We start from the raw sequence: 19,672 nt of genomic DNA on the forward strand, positions 1-19,672 counted from the left end.
CAATGTTATTGCATGACTTGTCCCATTTACAACTACTCTCCAATCACAGTTGCATTCTTTCATTTCATACCAACCCCTCCCTTGGTTAATTGTTATTCAACATCAAGTCTTGGCTGAATGCCAAGAAGAACTTTCTAGCACTGAGCAACTACTACCCCCATATCTAAGTTGGAAATCTTGGTTAGTCTCTATTCATATCATTTACCACAACTTAAATACATCTACGAATTTATTTATTTATCTATATGCATTTTGGTTTTAAAAGTTTTTCTTTTCCACTTTTCCTTATATAATAATATAAATTATATCTTCATTCATCTAATAAGATTTAAAAAAATAAACTTATTTATTTATTTTGAGAGACAGAGAGAGCAGGGAGGGACAGAGAAAGAGGGAGAGAGAATCTCAAGCAGGCTCTGCACTGCCAGCACAGAGCCTGATGAGGGGCTCAAACTCCTGAACCATGAGATCATGACCTGAGCTGAATGAAGAGTCAGATGCTTAACTGACTGAGCCATCCAGATGCCCCATTTATCTAATAAGTTTTATATTTAAAAACCTAATATCTCTGACTTCACTCATATGAGGACTTTAAGAGACCAAATAGATGAACATAAGGGAAGGGAAACAAAAATAATATAAAAACAGGGAGGGGGACAAAACAGAAGAGACTCATAAATATGGAGAACAAACAGAGGGTTACTGGAGGGGTTGTGGGAGGGGGGATGGGCTAAATGGGTAAGTGGCACTAAGGAGTCCACTCCTGAAATCATTGTTGCACTATATGTTAACTAATTTGGATATAAATTTTAAAAAATACAATTAAAAAAAAACTTAATATCTTCCCTACTAGAATGTAACCTCCATAAGGACAAAAACCAGATATATTTGGCTCATCTTTTTGTGCCCAGAGGATAACTGGTATTTGGCAGGCACTTAATAACTATTGATTTGATATAATGAAAGAAGAAATGAAGAACAAAGACTAATTTTAACTGGGGAGGGGGTACTGGGCAAGGTTTAGCACATGACTCTAAAATAATATAAGAACAAAGAGGTGATTTCAAGTTGTTTGTAGAATTTTGGCCACTTCATCTTACCAAAAGGAAACCATGAGCCTTATGCCTTTTTCAAAATAAGAACTGAGGTTAGACATGTGTGCCTAACCAAATTTAATTTTTTGAAGAAAAAGGAGGAACAAATAGCAGTAACAAGAGACCATCTACTGAGCAGTTAAGTGCCAGCAATAGTGTGTTACCTCCCTTGGCCCCTTGACACACTCTGAACTAAGTACAGTCAATCCCATTTTACAGACTAGTTTTGGATCATTGTGTTGCAAAAATATTCTTTAGTCCTAATGGCATGATAGTAAAGATTCATGAGTTCACAATCTAAACTAAACAAACTAAAGAATGACTGGTGGAAAAAAGGTCTTACATGAGCTCTATATTTGTAAACATCATTTCTTTCCTGTAAGTTCAGAAAACATTTTTGGTCTTTCGATCTTAAAACCAAATAACAAACAAACAAAACAAAAAATCCCTAAACAATAATTTACACCTCCTCTCCATACACATGCATGCGCAAACACATAAAAATACACACTCTGGGATTAAACTGAGTGCTCTATTTCACTATAACTTACATGTAGTTTAAAAAGGCATATCAGTTACAATTTTCTTTCATCTATGTGGTTGAAATTATACTACACAATATATTTACTTTTAAGAAATTTAAAAAGTAAATAATTATATTCCATATTTCTAATATGCTATGATATTTTTGAAATATTATGGATTTTTAGAATAATTTTAAAGACATTAGAGGTTACCTTAATTAGTAAGAATATTATTATATTTTAGAAAAAACTTTTAAAAAGGAAGGAGTTAGGCAAAGTTAATTAATTGGGCAAAGAGTTTGGGGAAAGTAAAAGGAGACTATCTAGAAAAAAGAGAGGTAATGATTAATGCTACCAAATAACAAAGACAGATTCTTCAAAAGGAGGAAAGTTCATATTCCAAAAAGTAATAAAGTAGCCCAAGTGGGTGTTGAAGTTAATTATTAAAACATTTTGTAGTGGCAAAGAAAATGTTTTAGCATCTTTGTCTAAATTAATATCCTTCTATATTCCTACTGCATTTTAGAGCCCTATTTCAATGTATCAGGCTTTGATTTCAGAATATATATATGGATATATACCAATTATCCAATATAAACTATTCCCTTATGAATTATTTAGTCCCTACAACTATAACATTCTATTTTGTAGTTATTAGCTAAACCTTAAATAAAATATTATCCTGTATATAGTTATATATTCTTTAAAGCTTGTTACTATTGGGTACTCAATTTAGTTTAACTTCTATTAAAAAGCATCTTCATACTTTGATCTAACTTAAAGCAAAGCAAAACAAAACAAAACAAAACAAAACAAACAACAACACTACTTTTCCCCTAAGCCCAGAGTATAAATTTTAATAGTGTCTAAAGCAACTGCATATCAGATTTGAACACTGACAAATATTTTAGAATATACACACACAACCACACCCACTCACACCTGCTCTCTCAAATTCACATGCCACAAACCAAATCAGAAGATCATATTGAAGAAAACACATTGAACTAGCCACATAAGTAGTTCTATTTCTAAAGTTAAAACTCTTCATATGAAATATTTAAGTAGGTAAGAAAAGCAGAAAAATAGTTTTGACTGTTCAGAAGCCAATATTCTAATGACAAAGAGAATAATTCACTTGTAAATTCAGAGTATATAATTCTGCTACAGAATTATTTGACGCATCTATAGGGATAATTGATGCAGTTTTGTAGACTACAGGTGATGTATTACATGTTAAGGAGAAGACATTATAAAAGTAAAGCAGAAAAGATTCCTGTGTGTTAACTGGATCTGACTAATGACTAATAAGAACAAGGAAGAGAAGAGTAGCTTCTTAAGATAGAGAAGTGCAAATACTATTGAAATGTTTGTTGGGTCTTTTGAATCATCACACTACAAAGACAAGTGGGTAAGAAACTCATTTTAAAATAGGCGAAGCACAAATATATTTTTAGGTTTAATTATATTATCTGCCTAGAAGTCTGGGATCCTGGTCTGCTTTGAGAAATACTAGTGAGATTAGAAAAAACAAACAGAAACACAGGGTATTAAATGTAGGTAAGAACTTCAGCAGTTCCCTAGAGGGACAGTCTGTGGCTACTGGAGGTGGAGGGACATGCCCACACACCCAGTAAGGTGCAGAGCCCATATTTCGCCCTGTATTTGTTCACTACCAATTACCAAGGGCCTAGTACATGCCAGGTGCTAAATATATGTTATGTTTAATATTTACAATAACACTTTAGGGAAGATATTATTATCTACACTTTAGAAAGGAGCCTACTGAGGGATTCAGAGATGAAATAACTTGCAGAAGGTCCGTTTGTTGTGGTTTAGTCAAGGTTTGCAGCCAAATCTAGCTCCAAAGCCAGTATATTTTCCTAGATACAAAATTGGATCCCTGTTAGCATTGACATCAAGTCACCAGTGTTTAATATGAGTCATATTTTTCAGGTGTCAGATTCAGATGAGAACTTAAATAAGTTTACTCTTTAGCAAAAGAAGCAATCGAGAAGGGGAATCATTTAGCACAGAATTCCTGGTATAACCAAATAAAATAAGACTTTTGAAAAAGTGAAACCATAAGAGTAGAAAAAAATAAAACTTGTTAAAAGGGAATTGGTGCCTCTTTTCTCTTCACTAGTTATTGTTACAGAGGCAGACTACTATTGCCATAGAGAAAAGCAGTTATTGCCATAGTGACAGTTAAAATGGAATTGTTTTTTGTACTCACACAAATTCGCAGCCACATCCTTCTAATTCAGTTGAATAGCAAAACCAGAAAGAAGGCATCAGTATGCTAATTTTAGCAATATCAAATCCTTATTGCATAAAGCAATGGAGACTAGAGGTATTATAACATTCAAGTTTTGATTTTCATTGGCTTTAAATTTTATGTTTCTATTCTGGCCTGCGAGTGCCTACCAGATTCTGAAGGAATTAACTTCTAACAGAAGAATGCAGTCACACTGCGAAGATTTATCATCCAAACATGTTTTACATACAGCATTCTCCAGGGAGCTAGGGAGCCATGTGGCCCTTGTGTTAATCCCATCTCGAAAAGCCTTTCCCTAGTTGGAGTTTTTTTCTGGGTCTCTTGAACTGAGGCAAGGCACTGATTCCTTTACACAAAACTCCTCTTCATAGCTTCCCTAGGATACAGAATCCACAAACAACTTCTTTGCAAAAACTCATGTTCTTTATAGGGAATAATTAAAGAAAACTCAAACCCAAAATGTTTGTGGTTAGGTTTATGTGTCAACCTGTGAGAAACCCATGAATTCTCAATCTATATTCTCACCAGAAGTCTTAAATTTTGAAATTGTGTATCTCCATTCAGGACAGCTTTCACAAACCATGGCCAATAATATACCAAGATTTATCATAAAAGTATGTATCTTCACCATCTGTGTTACGTGTATTTCATCCTTGAGGCTTTGAACTCTTTCTCATAAGTATACATAGGTAGGGAGGAGTCAATATTTCATCTCCTTTTCCTATTCATCTACCAGTACTGCTGAGAAGTACTGTGCATTCTATGTTGTATATTTCCATCTGAAATTCATGTGACCTTATTAGTTTTCCTCAGATCATGAGGATTTTCCCAGTAAATATAAAATCCAAAAGAAATGATATGCCTTAGAGCCAAAGAGTTGGTCTTTATCTAGACATTCTCACTAGACAGTTACTGAAAGAATGGAGACTGAATGAGTAACAGGTTCAAAAAATTTTCACTGGCTTAGAAATGTCATAAAAGATTCATTTAAGGTATAATCATATATCCTTTAAAAATGTGTAATTAGCCAGAAAACAATTTTTAAATTCCTAATAAAGTAGATATATATGAAAAATATCACTACAAAAGATAATAAAGGTCAGGAGTCATTTTACCTTGACATAAAAATACAGAATACATGAGTAAGATTTCCCCAGAGTCATATCAAAACTACAGTGAAGTTCTTTATATAAAGAAGTAGGTTAGAGTGTGGTTGGCTGAGCAAGATAATGAAACGAATCTTTAACTTTCAATTACAAAGATGCAAAGGGATAAAAATGCACTGACTCTGAATGGAAAGCACTGATGTAGGAAAAATTGTGTGGGTGCCCTTAGCATTGTGGCAGCAAGGTTGTTAGGAGTAAATAGTACCATGAATATTTGTGAAAGCATTAATTTGGGAAGTGCTATATAATTAATGCAAGGGATACCTTACCAAATATTTTTTTTGGAAAGCCTGAGGAATAAAAGGAGATAAAACAAAGACATTTTTGTACATATTGTACTCAAATGGTACTTCTGTAAAGAGTTCCTTAGAATAACAGCCACTGTCTGATACTAGGGAATTTTAATTAGAATATATATTCAAGTAATATATATGTAAGAAAGTAAGAAAAAAGGCTTTCTAAAGTAACAACATGTAGACCCTATTCTTTCTCATCTGTATTTAAACTGGGATAAGAAGCAAAAGCTGATAAAGATCTGGAGATGAAATGAGAAATTCACAGCAGAGCAGTAGTTAGAATGAGGCTTAGGAGCTGACATAATACAGGAATAATGGGGAGAAAGTTTAGGGCATCTGGGTTACTGGAAATGAAAAATAATGGCTATTAACAATGCTTTCTAAGTTCAAGATTTTTAAGGACAATAATCATTATTTAATGACTACATCAATAATTATGTCCTTAAGTAGGCTGTATAAAACAGATTAGATAAGCCTAAAATATTATGTAAAGATATTCACTGCAGTTATGTCCTAAAAGAACACAGGCCTACTGATAACATGCAACACCATGATATGATGTCTATTTTCTATGTCACAGTCCAGGGTTGTAACCAAGGTACTAGTACTACTGAAAATAACATTTTTTTAAGTTGTTGAGACAAAGGTGCTTTTCAGAGACATTTCTACCTGGATACTTTATTTTTTATTAAAAAACACTTTTACTAATAAAAAGAAAAAAAAACAAACCTTAAACAATACTTTATGTAGAATGGAGCTGACAAGTTTATGGCTGGACTTGGTTGACCCCTAAACATTCTTCCATTCTTGAGCTTCCATGACTTTATAGAGAGAAGAAGAAACACAAAAATGATAGGGAGAGTAGAATTTATTTCATTTGATAACTGGCAGCTCAATCTGAGTTATAGCTTTAAAAAGACACTTTAAGGAACAATTTCATTCTAGCTTCTGTCCAGGGATTCAAGGGGTGGTATGAGGACAGAAGACTGATAGCTTCACAGGGTAAAATTTCTTAAACTCCAGGAGCAAGGATATGTGTCGGACTCAAAAACAAGAATATATAAAACATAAACAGTGTCATGACTATAGTTAACAATAGTGTATTATATATTTGAAAGTTGCTAAAAGTAGATCCTAAAAGTTCTCATTCCAAGAAAAAATTTGTAACTGTGCTGATAAATATTAACTAGACTTATTGTATTATCATCTCATAACATATACAATTATCAAATCACTAGTGTGTACACTGAAGTTAATACAATGTTATATGTCAATTACACCCTAATAAAAATTTTAAAAAGAATAAGAAGAGAAAAAATAAATAAACCAAGACAAGCTTAAATGTCTCTAAACTTTGGAGACATTTAAATGGTTGCCAGAGTAGGTTTTGACTTTTCTTTATAGGATACAGATTTAAACATAAATCTGTTTTATTTTTGTAGCTGAGTTCTTGGAAATGTAGTGGAGACATTTTCTTGAACCCTCTCCTCCTTTCACATCCTGTTTCTAACCATTAGTACATTCTCTAAGATCAGGCTTTAAAATACCTCCAGCATCTGATCTCTTGTCACTATTTCCACTAGCATCCAGTCTAAGCCACTGAGCTCTCTCATCTGGCCCACTGCAATAAGTGCCCAATAAAAGCCTCTTTATATCCAGTCCTATCCTACTATGGTCTGTTAGTTTGTTTTATTATCATTATTATTATTAGTAGTAGTAGTAGTAGTAGTATTTTGAGAGAGAGAGAGAGAGAGAGAGAGAGAGAGAGAGAGAGGAGGGACAGAGAGAGAGAGAGAGAGAGGAAGAGAGAGAATCCCTAGCAGGCTCTGCACTGTCAGCACAGAACTCAACACAAGGATTGATTCCATGAACCTTGAGATCATGACCTGAGCTGAAATCAAGAGTCAGATGCTCAACTGACTAAGCCACTCAGGCACCCCTGGTCTATGTGTTTCCACTCCATAGTTAGAATGATCAGGTCATGTTTCTGTCCACATCTTTCAATGGTTTTTCATCTCATTAAGACCTATATTCATATGCCTTCCACAAGCTGGCTCTCCACTCCTTTCCTGACTTCATTTCCTCTCCTGCACCCCACTCAGCCACTCCACCACCAGCTCCTTTAATGCCTCTAACATATCAGGCACAAGGATACATGAATACCTTGTACTTGTTCTGCTTGAAATGTTTTGACCCCACATATCACCGTGTTTCATGCTCTCAAGGCATTCAGGTCTATATTCAAATATCGCTACTTTGATTAGAGGTCTTCTCTGAGCATCCTGCCTAAAATGACTCTCTTCTCTTCATGCTCTATCCCTTTAACATAATGGATTACTGTATTTCTTTTCATATCACTTATAACCACTGGGCATGTTAGATGGTACTTGTCTGACATCTGTCTCTGCTATAAAACATAAGTTTCATGAGAGCAAGAGTGTTGTCTGATTTGTTCCCTGAGAAATTCTCAGAACATAGAACAGAACATGGCATGTATTTGTTGAATAGATGTCTAAGACCCCTTAAGCCAAATAAATCTGTGAATCATTAGCAGTCTATTATAATGACACTAGGAAGCACCTAAAATAGAGTTCTCAGTTGGGTGGAAAGGAGCCCTTAAGCAGTATGTCCTGCTTGATACTAGAGGGGTCTGATATGGCCTGTCTCAATAACCTCCCCAGCGCTTCCATTCCCAGCCATTCAGAATAAACAGATCATAGGAAATACTCTCAGATAATTTCTATTAAATGAGAAGTAATCAAAGAACACACAGTGCTGCATATCATTCCAAGTCATAGTTCAAAACAGTGTTTGAACTATTTATTTTCTCAAGGGAGCCAGTATGCTAGTACCATTTTAAAAAGAAAAGACAAAAAGAGGTGAAAAAAAAAGCCAAGTATTTTTAGTTTTTCCTTTGTGATCTACATAAAAACACACTACTTGCTTCACGTGTCTAGCAAGAAAGAGCGATAAAAAGCCAGAAAGAAGGCGAGGTAGAATCTGACGCTTTCAGACTCAAGTCTAGCAGACTGAACCAACATCAGGTGCTACAGATAACAAGCAAAAAAAGATGGTGAATTGTGTGTTCCTCAGGCTTGGTGTCAACTGACTGCAAATGTCTGATTTTTAAAGAAAGAAAGTTAAACAAGCGATGGAGATGTATGAACCACAAACCCAAGCAGTAATGGCAAGAAAAATAAGGCTAGAAATGGGAAGCCACTTTATTTTGTAATTCATCGTCAGATTGAAGGTTGGTTTTTCAACTGAATATAAGATATTCTACCAAAGAAATGATTAAATTTACCAGTGAGTGTAAGAAATAACATAGATGTGATGTTGATGAGACAGCATTGCGGAGAGAAAAGAGATGTCACAATTGTATTATGCCACTCTTCAGATTGAATTTGGATTCAATTTCAGAAAATATCAAGTATGAATGTTCATTCTGAAAAGCCCAGTATTTCATGTTTCTAAACCAAGAATAGACAGTGATATTTAGCTTGGCAAAGAAAAATGTCTTAACTTTAATGTTTTCAAGACACTAGCCTTACTGGATTACTGGGAAAGAACTGAAACTATACTCTCCAGACTCATATCTCTTAGGGTTTGTATATAGGGGCAACTTTTGAAATTCCTTACAGCTAATAATTAGAACATTCTTTATTTTGAAATATTATTAGCCTAAAAATACTCCCTTTTTATCTAATACTGTCAACTTTGAATAGTTCCTAAGGAACAGTTGTGAGACAGTAGTTAGTGGGTGTCTCAACATTCATCTATGCCAAGTAAATCCTTGGAGATAATTGTATCAAAATGCCAAGGTTGTAATCCATTGAAAGCAGCTAAAGAGTTCAGAAATTTAGAGCCTGTTCATTGTGTCTGCACTTTTCCTGGAAAACTTTTAAGTTATATCATCAGCGATCACATGAGATTTTTCTTAACTCTTAATACTCTGATCTTGATTAGCAATTGATACCAACTGGAGTTCATTTTGAAATATTCTCTCTTCTACTAATTACAGGTCACTGATCTTATTCTGCCCTATCTGGGACTCTTTGTACCTACTACCTCTGACTATTCTTACTCTGACACCTGCTATGATTATGCTTTTTTTCCTCAGCATTTATTTTTGTTCTATAACTTACATCAACCTTCTAGTATAACATCTAAATTTTATTTGAACGCAAAATATATTTCTTAATCTGGTTACTAGTGTAAATACTTGTTTTTTCAGGTAATAATTTATCTTAGGGGGCACTCCATAGCCATATACAGGGAACTTTAATTGATATATAATTGACATAAAACATTGTAGTAGCTTCAGGTGTACATAATTATTTGATATCTCGTAATAAATTTTTCAGTATCCACATGTAACTACATGTAAACACATGTAGTTATAAGTTTTTTGTTTTTAATAAAGGCATCACCTTATATCTTTCCTTTCTTACTACTGTCTTGATAGTTGAAAGAAAGTTTTATGGCTTCAGCTGTTACTTTTATGCAGTTTATTTTCACATGCATACCATAAATTTGACTTCTCTACTAAAGCCCAAGGCGACATTTCATTTTTTCACTTGAGGGTTACACCTGCATCTATACACTAGTATGTGAAAGGCACTCAAATATCTGTTGGATAAATATAATCTCAATTACTCCTTTCTTTCTGACACCTTAAGGTATGAAATATTATCATTTGTACCTCAGAGTCTCAATTCATAACCATGATTTTGTTTCTATTCTCACTACCACTAACTCAAGTCTTCATTATCTCTTGCATGGATTGTAAAAGGCATTCCAATTTTCATGTTTAAAGTTTTTCTCAGTCAAAGAATAATCCTATTTCTGCTCTAACATAATGTCTTACCAAGCATAGTTCTCATCAGTTTAAGCTTTGGTTAGCTCCCTGTTGTCTTTAGAATTTAGAACTATCCTACACCATGTCTCCGCATGCTTCTCCAGTTTTATTTCATTTTTCTTTACTTCCATGCATATGTGTTTTTATCAACATAAACCACTTATCTGCTAAGTACAATCTCAACTCTGACAACTCTATACTATTTTTGCTAAAAGACTGTTCTGGAATGGAAGCATCTCCTTCCACTCACTCTTTTCATGTTGAACTCTCAACAATCCAGTCATTCTTCAAAATCTACACTAAATGCTTCCTTCTCTGAGTTTTCTAGATCCTTAAAAGAGAACAACATCTCTTATAAGGGATCTCTGTGCATTTGTTTTGTATGATGCATACCAAAGTGTATTTTATTTATTTATGTAATTCTTTTATGTCCACAATGAAGCTGCAATCCCTTTGTAGGCCAGAAGATTAGTAATTTATAAACAGGAAAGGTTTTTCTGATACTAAGAGGTAATTTTCTTTTGATTTTAACAAATAGAATCAGTGGGCTAGGACTATGCAACACATCACTGATCTTCCTTGAATTCAATTTGATGAGTACAATTCAAGTTCTTTCTTTTTGAATTTTTCTAAATGCTTATTTATTTTTGAGAGAGAGAGAGAGAGAGAGAGAGAGAGAGAGAGAGAATGAGCGGGCAAGGGGCAGAGAGAGACAAAGACACAGAATCCAAAGCAGGCTCCAGGCTCTGAGCTGTCAGCACAGAGCCCGATGAGCTGCTTGAACTCGTGAACTGCAAGATCATGACCTGAGCTGAAGTCCGATGCTTAACCAACTGAGCCACCCCAGGTGCCCCTATACAATTCAAGTTCTAAGTCCAAAACTAAAACAATTAGCTTCTAAAGAATAGTTTATTCTTACCAACACATAAAGTAAATATAAATGCTACCTGAAGTTATTGTGGAAAATTGATGGCTAAAAGCATAATAATAATAATAATAATAATAATAATAATAATAATAAACCTATAAAACACTTTGCTAAAGGTTTAGACAAGTTTTCAGAACGATGGAAATCCATGCACATGCCCCATGGCTCTAATTATGTGAGATCATGAACTGAGCTGAAATCAAGAGTCAGATTCTAACCTACTGAGCCACCCAGGCGCCCCATATCTCATACATTCTATTCTGCCTTTGGAACAGCAAATAGCTAGCCCTCAAATAATGTACTTCCCCCCCCCCTTTCAGTGCTTCACCTTCTTTGTTTTATGTTACTGCCTCCAAAAAATCTAAATATTTATGAATCATGAGTCTGATGATAGCAATCCTTTGATTCTATTTTATACTCTAACAAACATAAAAATGGTAAAAGAATGAACAGTTTCAAGAAAGAGTGGTTAGCAAGGCACAGAGGAGATGAAGGTTGAAATATGGGAGGGGATTTAATTTGGCGATTGGGAGTTTCCAGAAAGCTTTTCTGAAAAGAAGTTTCAGGGAAGTGATCAGGGAAACACTGAACTGCAAGGGATTGAAGAGAAAATATTTACAGAGGAAAAACAAAAAGTATGTTTAAACAACTCTTCAAAGAATATTTTTGTTGAAGAAAACTAACTTTAACTCCTATTGGATAATATTAAGATATAGTCCCTCTGATCTAATTGACAACAATCATATTTTTAAAAATACATAGACAACTTGTCTTTTACTGAAACAAAAACCTATACCTATACAGCATATTTAGACCATTTAGAATACAGTTTTGCAACAAAAGACCTATTGCTAATTGGAATATCTGTGCACCATATCGATTTTTCATATTTATTCATTCATATATTCATTATATAATTATATAAGCTACTAGTAAGTGTTCATTAACTTTCACTTATTATAATTATGTCTATTTTGAATGTCACATTCATATGTGAATATGACAAATAAATATTCTATTTAAGCTCAATTATTTTATAAGTATATTAGCTTGTTTAACATCTTTGTTCATAGAATATATTTTTCAAGCTTTGTATTAAACTTTTAAGATGATAAGTCTTTTGATAAACTGATCAAAGCTATGGACCTGCTCCCTCCAAAAATAAACATGCATGCATTTATACCAAAATGTTCATGGATTTTTACCATATAATAGAATTTCATTTATCAACAACTGATATAGATAGGGACATTTTTCAGGAAAAAGAAACTTCAAAATTTTTCATTAGAACTAATTTTGAAGAAAATCTTTCCAAGAAATGTCACCCATTTTCTTTCTATCTTAACCAGATTATAGGCACTTTTATCTTGATGAATAAAGGCCATGATTTTAGACATAAATTATTACACTAAGTTTTCAAACTAATGTTCTCAAAGGGGAGGAAAGAGTTTGTTCCTATATGACAGGTTCCATACTCTGCTATATTCTTTTAGTACAGCTTTGTCTTTATTATTTCAGCCTTTCAGCTTTTATATTTACTACGTATGTGCCTCTAATAGCACTGTCTCTGCTTCCAACTCATTTTACCTAACCTGGGAACCAGAAAACAGAATTCTGAAACTATATTCAAAGTTTAAATACAATAGGCTATCAGCAAGGTTCTGAGACTCTCTTATTACACTGTATGGTCTTTATGATATTTATTTTTGGCTTTTCAACTCTGTCTCTCTTCAGGAATGTATCTATATCCCAGAAAAGTGAGGTGGCTATGTATGTGGGCTTTATGGAAAAAAAAATAATCTCTTTAAAAGATATGATGATCTCTTATGGTTCTTTAAGTAGTCCTAATCCAATATACCTTGAAGAAAATGGCCCTAAGGAATAAGCAACCTTTCTTAGTTACCTATTCTCTATTTATTACTCACAAGCTGTGGGTACATGTGCATTTATATGTGCACACACAAGAGTGTGTATGTGCATTGAATATGTGTGTACGTGTGCGTATGCTCACTATAATGAGCTCCATGTTGGGTAATTAATTTTTGGACTTAGGATGTAAGACAAATGAATGACAACTCATACATTTCACACTTTGCTACTGTAAATTATTCTCTATGTGTGTCCTTCTCCAAATCATTGGATATATAAGACATCATATTTTATATATATTAGCATCAAATTGGATAACATGAAGAACATATAGAATAAGTAACTATTATCTATATTATCCAATTTGATACTTGTGGATTGTGATGGTTCATTTTATGTATTAATAACGGATGCCCAGATAACTGGCAGAACATTATTTCAGGATGTATCTATGAGGGTATTACTGGAAGAGATTAGCATTTGAATCAGTAGACTGAGTAAAGAAGATCTGCCTCACCAATGCAGGCAGGCATCATGTGATCCACTGAGAGCTGAATAGAACAAAAAAGGCAAAGGATGAATGCTCTTTCTTGAGGAGAGGCATCCATCTTCTCCTGCCCTGGCACAATGGTGCTCCTGGTTCTTGGACTTTCAGGTTTGGACTGGAACTACCTAATCAGCTTTCCTGGCATCCAGCTTTCAGACAACAGGTGGCGGGTCTTCTCAGCCTCCATAATTGTATAAGCCAATATCTCCAAAATAAATCTCTTTCTGTATACCTACTTGTATCTTAGGGGCTCTGTTTTTCTGGAGAACCTGAGTAATATATGCATACACTTTGGAAAAATTCCAAAATATTATTGAGAATAACCTTCTAGTCATCAAACTACAATAAGACAGTCTCTGGGCTAGTATTGGGAGGAAATCAATAATAAATAAGATCTCTTTTAGCTAGTATAATAATGTTATACAGAATATAACCTTTTTAAAAAAATGTAATTAATTCCACATAAATGACCAGAAGGCCAAATCATACTGTTCTTATACAAGATTAAAGACAGTATAGGACAATACTGGCTTTATTTGCAGTACTTAATTGCTTTGGGTTACTATGCTTAAGACACTTCTTAAAGTTTAGTGATGGTAAAGGAAGTAGCCAAACCTACATAACAGAATCTTAATGCAAAAAATAATACACAAAGTTTTCAAATATGTAATTTTGGTAAGTCAAAAGACAGGTAAGGAGTAAGTGTTAGGGGCGCCTAGGTGGCTCAGTCGGCTGAGCGTCTGGCTTCGGGTCATGACCTGAGGGTCATGATCTAGCGGTTCCTAGGTTTGAGCCCTGTGTCGGGCTCTGTGCTGACAGTTCAGAGCCTGGAGCCTGCTTTGAATTCTGTGTCTTCCTCTCTCTCTCTCTGCCCCTCCCCTGCTCATGCTCTGTCTCTCCCTCTCTCTCAAAGATGGATAAACATTAAAAAAAAATTTTAAAAGAGTAGTAAGTGTTCATAAATCATTTAATCTCCATAGTCAATTATACTAGTACTATAAAAAATTTCATTCTGTTATTCAGTGTCCTTTAAGTCTGAATTTAAGTTTACTAGACTCTGAGATTGGCATTGCTTCTATTATAGGTTTTTCCAAACTGAACAAATGCCATGTATCAATCTGATACTTTTAACGAGCAATGCCTTTAAGAATTAGATGTTAACATTTACAAAAAAAGAATTAAAGAAACAATACCTCTGTGTGTTTTCCGCTTAGTTTTTCTTGTAAATGACTTTGCGAATGGGCTAATTTGCCAGAGCAGACTTCACGGGTCCCCCTTGCCACAGAAGTCAGGAATCTCTTTGGAGAATGGCTCCACCTTGAATGACCAGCATCTCCAGAATCTCTCTAGTTCTTCCTTCTATGTGCCCAAAAACCCAGAGCCCGATACACTATCCCTTTTCCTGCAGAGCTGATCTTTCCTCTCTTTGTTCAGCCACTTTTGGAATAGACATTTAATTTGGACTTTTTCCGATTTCTGAATTTATCCTACAACAAACATACTATTTTTGGTCCCTTTTTCTTCTCATCACTCATTGCTTAGAGCAAGGGACAGTTCACTCCATTTCTGAGCCAGCACAAGCTGCTAAACCCCTACTCAGATGATAAATCTGGGCCCTCAAACTGACTCAGAAAGCGTATTAAGACATAATCTAACCGTAAGGCCTTACACTGCATGAAGATGGCATATGGGCATGGAAATGGCTCCTTTAAGGAATTGCATAGGCCTTCCTCAACTAAATAATATTACCAGTAATTAGCTATTATCCACTACAATTTGAGGTTATCCTGATGGAAAATATCTTAGGATCATACAAGTCCCTATAGGGCTAAAGTACCTTCAGAAGAAATCAAGTGTAAAGTAAACCAGCAAAATCCTTATTCATATATATATATATATATATATATATATATATATATATGAATGTATATATATATATATATATATATATATGAATGATACATGTATCTTATATATATGTGTGTGTTTGTGTGACCTGTACTAGTTGTACTCCCCTAGTTAATCCCTCTACCAAGTTAGGTATCTTCCTGATCCAGAAACTAAAAATTAAATATACCATGAATAAGAATCTGAGGTAAGATATGTTTATTTAAACACATAATTATCTACATCTCAGTGGTCTTTATGTGAAGACTACTAAAGCATGACAAATGACAGAAAGTCTGAATCACAGCAATATTATGAGAAGAAGCTTTAAAGAAATGAGAAAACTGTAAACCTATATCAACTCAATGTGTACAATATTTAAGAATACTGTTTCTTTGCTCTTGCCGTTTTTTTGTTTTTTCACTATAGAGAGTGATCTGCCATTTGGTTAACATAACTGCTGTTGGCTCAAAGTAATTGTTACACCATGAAAGTGTGTGCAGGTTTTGCTTCTCTGTGTAATTCTTCCCTATTAGAGACAATTTAAAAGCAACTAAAGGAAGAAATATGTCTTCACTTCTCTGGCATCACAGAATCCACTACAGAGGGACCTGAGAGATCTACTGTGTCCCAGAAGTTACTCAGGAAAACTGCAGCAGCACCAACAGCACCATGACCTTGATCCTTATAGGTATTCCACAACCCATGCTGATTCACTACTTCATTGGGACAGCTAGCTAAAAAGTAGCCTGGCATCCTCATCAACAACGTATGAAGATTACGAAGACTCACTTTTTTAACAAAACACACAGTATGTATTATGTATTTTCAACATTAGGTTGGATAGCAATGAATATTTGGCAAATGGAAGAAAAGGATACATAATCTCCTTTATGTATACATGTACAGATAAACACAAGGTAAACGCTATATATGAACCCATGCAAATGTGTGTCCATCTGTGTATAATGTATATGCAGTTGGGGTCTATCTAAAAATCATACACCAAGTATCCATAACACATTACTTACATATACCTGAAGATATGAGCAATGGATATTACACTTAGAATGTATGGCTCAGATACTTGCAATTTTTTTTATTTCAGTAAGATTTTGGGAAACAATCTTATTTCTTACCTACATTTCCAGTCATTAAGTATGAATTCTGAAAGTCCATCATCCCCATTCCAACAATGTGTATAAAATCTTCAATCACCTGCATTAATTCTATAGAGCCAGGATAAATCTACAAAAATAAGCAAGGGTTAGAAGGAATAAAAAGTCTATATAGTAGAATATGTAACGGGAATAACAAAAACTACATAATGAGGTCATAAATGAACTCTGTTTTACTTGAAGAAAATTCTGCACCTGGCAACAGTTGTGTTTTTGAACCACGGGCTGAGAATGATACCAGGTGTCACACGGCAAGAGCTTCGACGGTGATATGATGCAGTGATTAATCTCCCATAAGTCTAAGGAAATTAAAAATATCTAACAGATTGTATACTTGGAAATTGTCTGTCCTTACTTTTGATGGGATCTTTTCCTTACCTAATTATGACATAGAACAAACACTGAAATCTTGAGGCTTTTTGCCTTTTTTTACTTAGCACCTATATGATGGACATTGGAAGAAAACACAATTATTATTGTCATTGTGAAGATATTTACAAACTATTAAGTTCATTCAGTCTTGGGAGGGGCATTCACTTCCAAAGCTGTCATAGCCATGATATGAATAGCAATGTTAGCAATAATTTCAGGATCATGATAATAGTGCTACTGTTGGTGTTTCCCTTGTATATATACAAAGCAAACCCAACACCATGCCACCTCACGCATTGCAAACAGAGGAGTTTTTCTCCTAAACAATCTGATTCTGGAAATAGTTCATAATGTGTAGGAAGTGAAGGCCATTTAAAAAAAGGTCATATGACTGTTAGTATGCGTAACCCCTAATGCTTATAAAGTCAGCCTGCATTATATAACCACATTAGAGCAGAAAAGTCTTTTGAAGTTAGGTTCATTTCTTTTAGCCATTCAGTACCACTGCCACTTCTAAGCATGAAAAAATTAAGTGGATTAGAGTTGTAGTGGCTTTATCTTTGCAAAGCCTAGTGCAGAAGGGTAAGAGACAGTCTGATTAGCAGAGAAACATACAGTCAGAGCTAGAAGGGGACCAGAGTAGGAGGAAGACACATTGGGCAGGGCGAATAGCAGGTGTGGTGTGTAAAGTCGACTGTGCCCAGCTAAAATGCAGATACTGAGGGTGCATAGTATAGTCACCCACATATATTTGAAGACAAGAACAATGGCTATGACACTTAGAAATCTGTGGCATAGATACTTGTAAATTTTTTAATATTGGAAACATTTGGGGTGAGATGTTCTTTCTCAACTAGTTTCCAATCATTAAATATGAATTCTAAGAGTTCATCATCATCATTCCAAAAATCTGCATGAAATTTCCATCAGCTCCAAGCTTTCTGCTACTACTATATTTTTTCTACTATTTTTGTGTAGGTGTATATGAGTGTGTGTCATGTAAGGGTAAGCACAAATTTAAAATAAGAAGCTTAATTCTCCCTGCTGAGAATGAGAGACTCCCTCTCCCAGCCCCACATCTTTCATTCGCTTTCTTAAAGCATTTGCTTTTGAAAACTAATAATTGATAAATTCTTTCTCTGTCTCTTTGAAATGTATTTAAATGTTTTTAAAAAGCTAAATAGACTCTTACTAGCTTAAAGACCCAGGGATGTCTTTCAGAGAGAGACAGAGGTGATAACAAATAAGACAGGGCCTCTGTCTCAGTTTCTATGTAAATGTAACTTCAGAGGCACCTTGCTCTAAGTTGTAAAACTACCTTCATGAAGATAGAAAAAGTTTATTTTTTCTTTCTTTGGATAAAGCCAGTTAACTAGCAAGTGGTCACCCCAATTACCAGGTAAATTTGAGATGAACTATGTGTGACAAATGGAGTCCAACCTTTGTGCCACCAACCTGGAGTCTCATTTCCCACGTGGCTGCATTTGAAGGAATACCTTTTAGTAAAAGCTACAAAATAGTTGTTTTTTTTTTTTAAGCTTCAAATAGTTACCTTTAAAAAGTCATTAAAGAGTATCACTACTGAAGAATTTAAAAATAAGGACATAGCTAACTCAAAATCACAAGTAAATAGATGGATTATGGATTCAGGATTTTCCATTGAAGAGAAGTTGTGCTACCATTCATTATTTGTTCAAGTCGGGACCTCACAATAAATAATGTGATCCAATGAATTGCAGTCTTGTTTTTAAAAGGGTATTATATATTTGTTCTAAATATAGCCATAATTAATAGTCTCCAGCATTCTGGAAGGATGTGCTTAGTCTCTGCAGCTGTATTCTAGGGAAAGACACTATTTCCTTACAGTGAGTGAATGAGGCTCTCCTCTAGAAGAAAGCCAAGGACAAATATATAATTCAAACTAGCAGAAAAAGATAAATTCAGGGTCTTAAACTAAGGAGTGATCTTTTTTTTTTCCTATGGCCAGAAGCACAGAATTTGTACCTGATAATGAGCTAGACCCACACTGGACTATTTTTAGAGTCCCTATCATACAGGAATAAAGGGCATGCTTTGCTCCTGAAGGCCCAGAAGATGATTATAAGGGGAGAAAGGGATAGATGGCTCACTTGAATCTCAGTAAATATTCTTATTTTCAAGATCACATTGTTCTCTTGGAGTTAGCAAAAGTCAATCAGAAAACTTAAAGAATTCAAATAGTCAAATTAAATCTCCACAGTATTTTTAAAAACATGTTTATTTTCCCTTTCTTAACCTCTAACCCACTTATTTTTGTAATTTAGAAAAAAAGTGTTATTAACCACACATAAATCAGTATAGCACAAATGGCTTTGAAAGGCATTTTAAAACACTAATTAAATCAATAGGGTCACTTGCTACACTGATCATGCATGGCAGAAAGAGAAAAAAAGCAGAATACAAATTCTCTTATGATAACTCATTTTTACAACTCTTGGCTTTGAATCCAAATGCACATCTGCATGTCTGATCCAGACTCTACATAGTGCTATGTAAATGTAAATGATTTTCCTTGTCAATACCCCCCAGTTTGGTTTGTAATATGTGCTTTTGGATTTGCTCTTTCTCCCATAGTCTGTAGATAGGACAGACTATGGTTGGTAAGGCATATAGTTATTATGTACTGATGCCTCAAC

At 34.5% G+C, this 19,672-nt stretch overlaps 1 protein-coding gene across 1 annotated transcript in view; it reads right to left on the bottom strand.

Moving 5' to 3' along the window:
- The window catches only part of ADGRB3 (adhesion G protein-coupled receptor B3), a 732,350-nt gene that overhangs the window by 328,030 nt on the left and 384,648 nt on the right, over positions 1-19,672 (bottom strand). The window contains exon 11 of the mRNA XM_047102403.1: positions 16,587-16,695. Within this exon, the coding sequence (XP_046958359.1) occupies positions 16,587-16,695 (109 nt within the window). The remainder of the gene's footprint in view (positions 1-16,586; positions 16,696-19,672) is intronic.

This window comes from Lynx rufus, unplaced genomic scaffold, assembly GCF_022079265.1.
Source record: "Lynx rufus isolate CCGP_SWC_20201006 ecotype Redwood Valley unplaced genomic scaffold, mLynRuf1.p SCAF_6, whole genome shotgun sequence".
In the NCBI taxonomy this organism is placed as follows: Eukaryota; Metazoa; Chordata; class Mammalia; order Carnivora; family Felidae; genus Lynx; species Lynx rufus.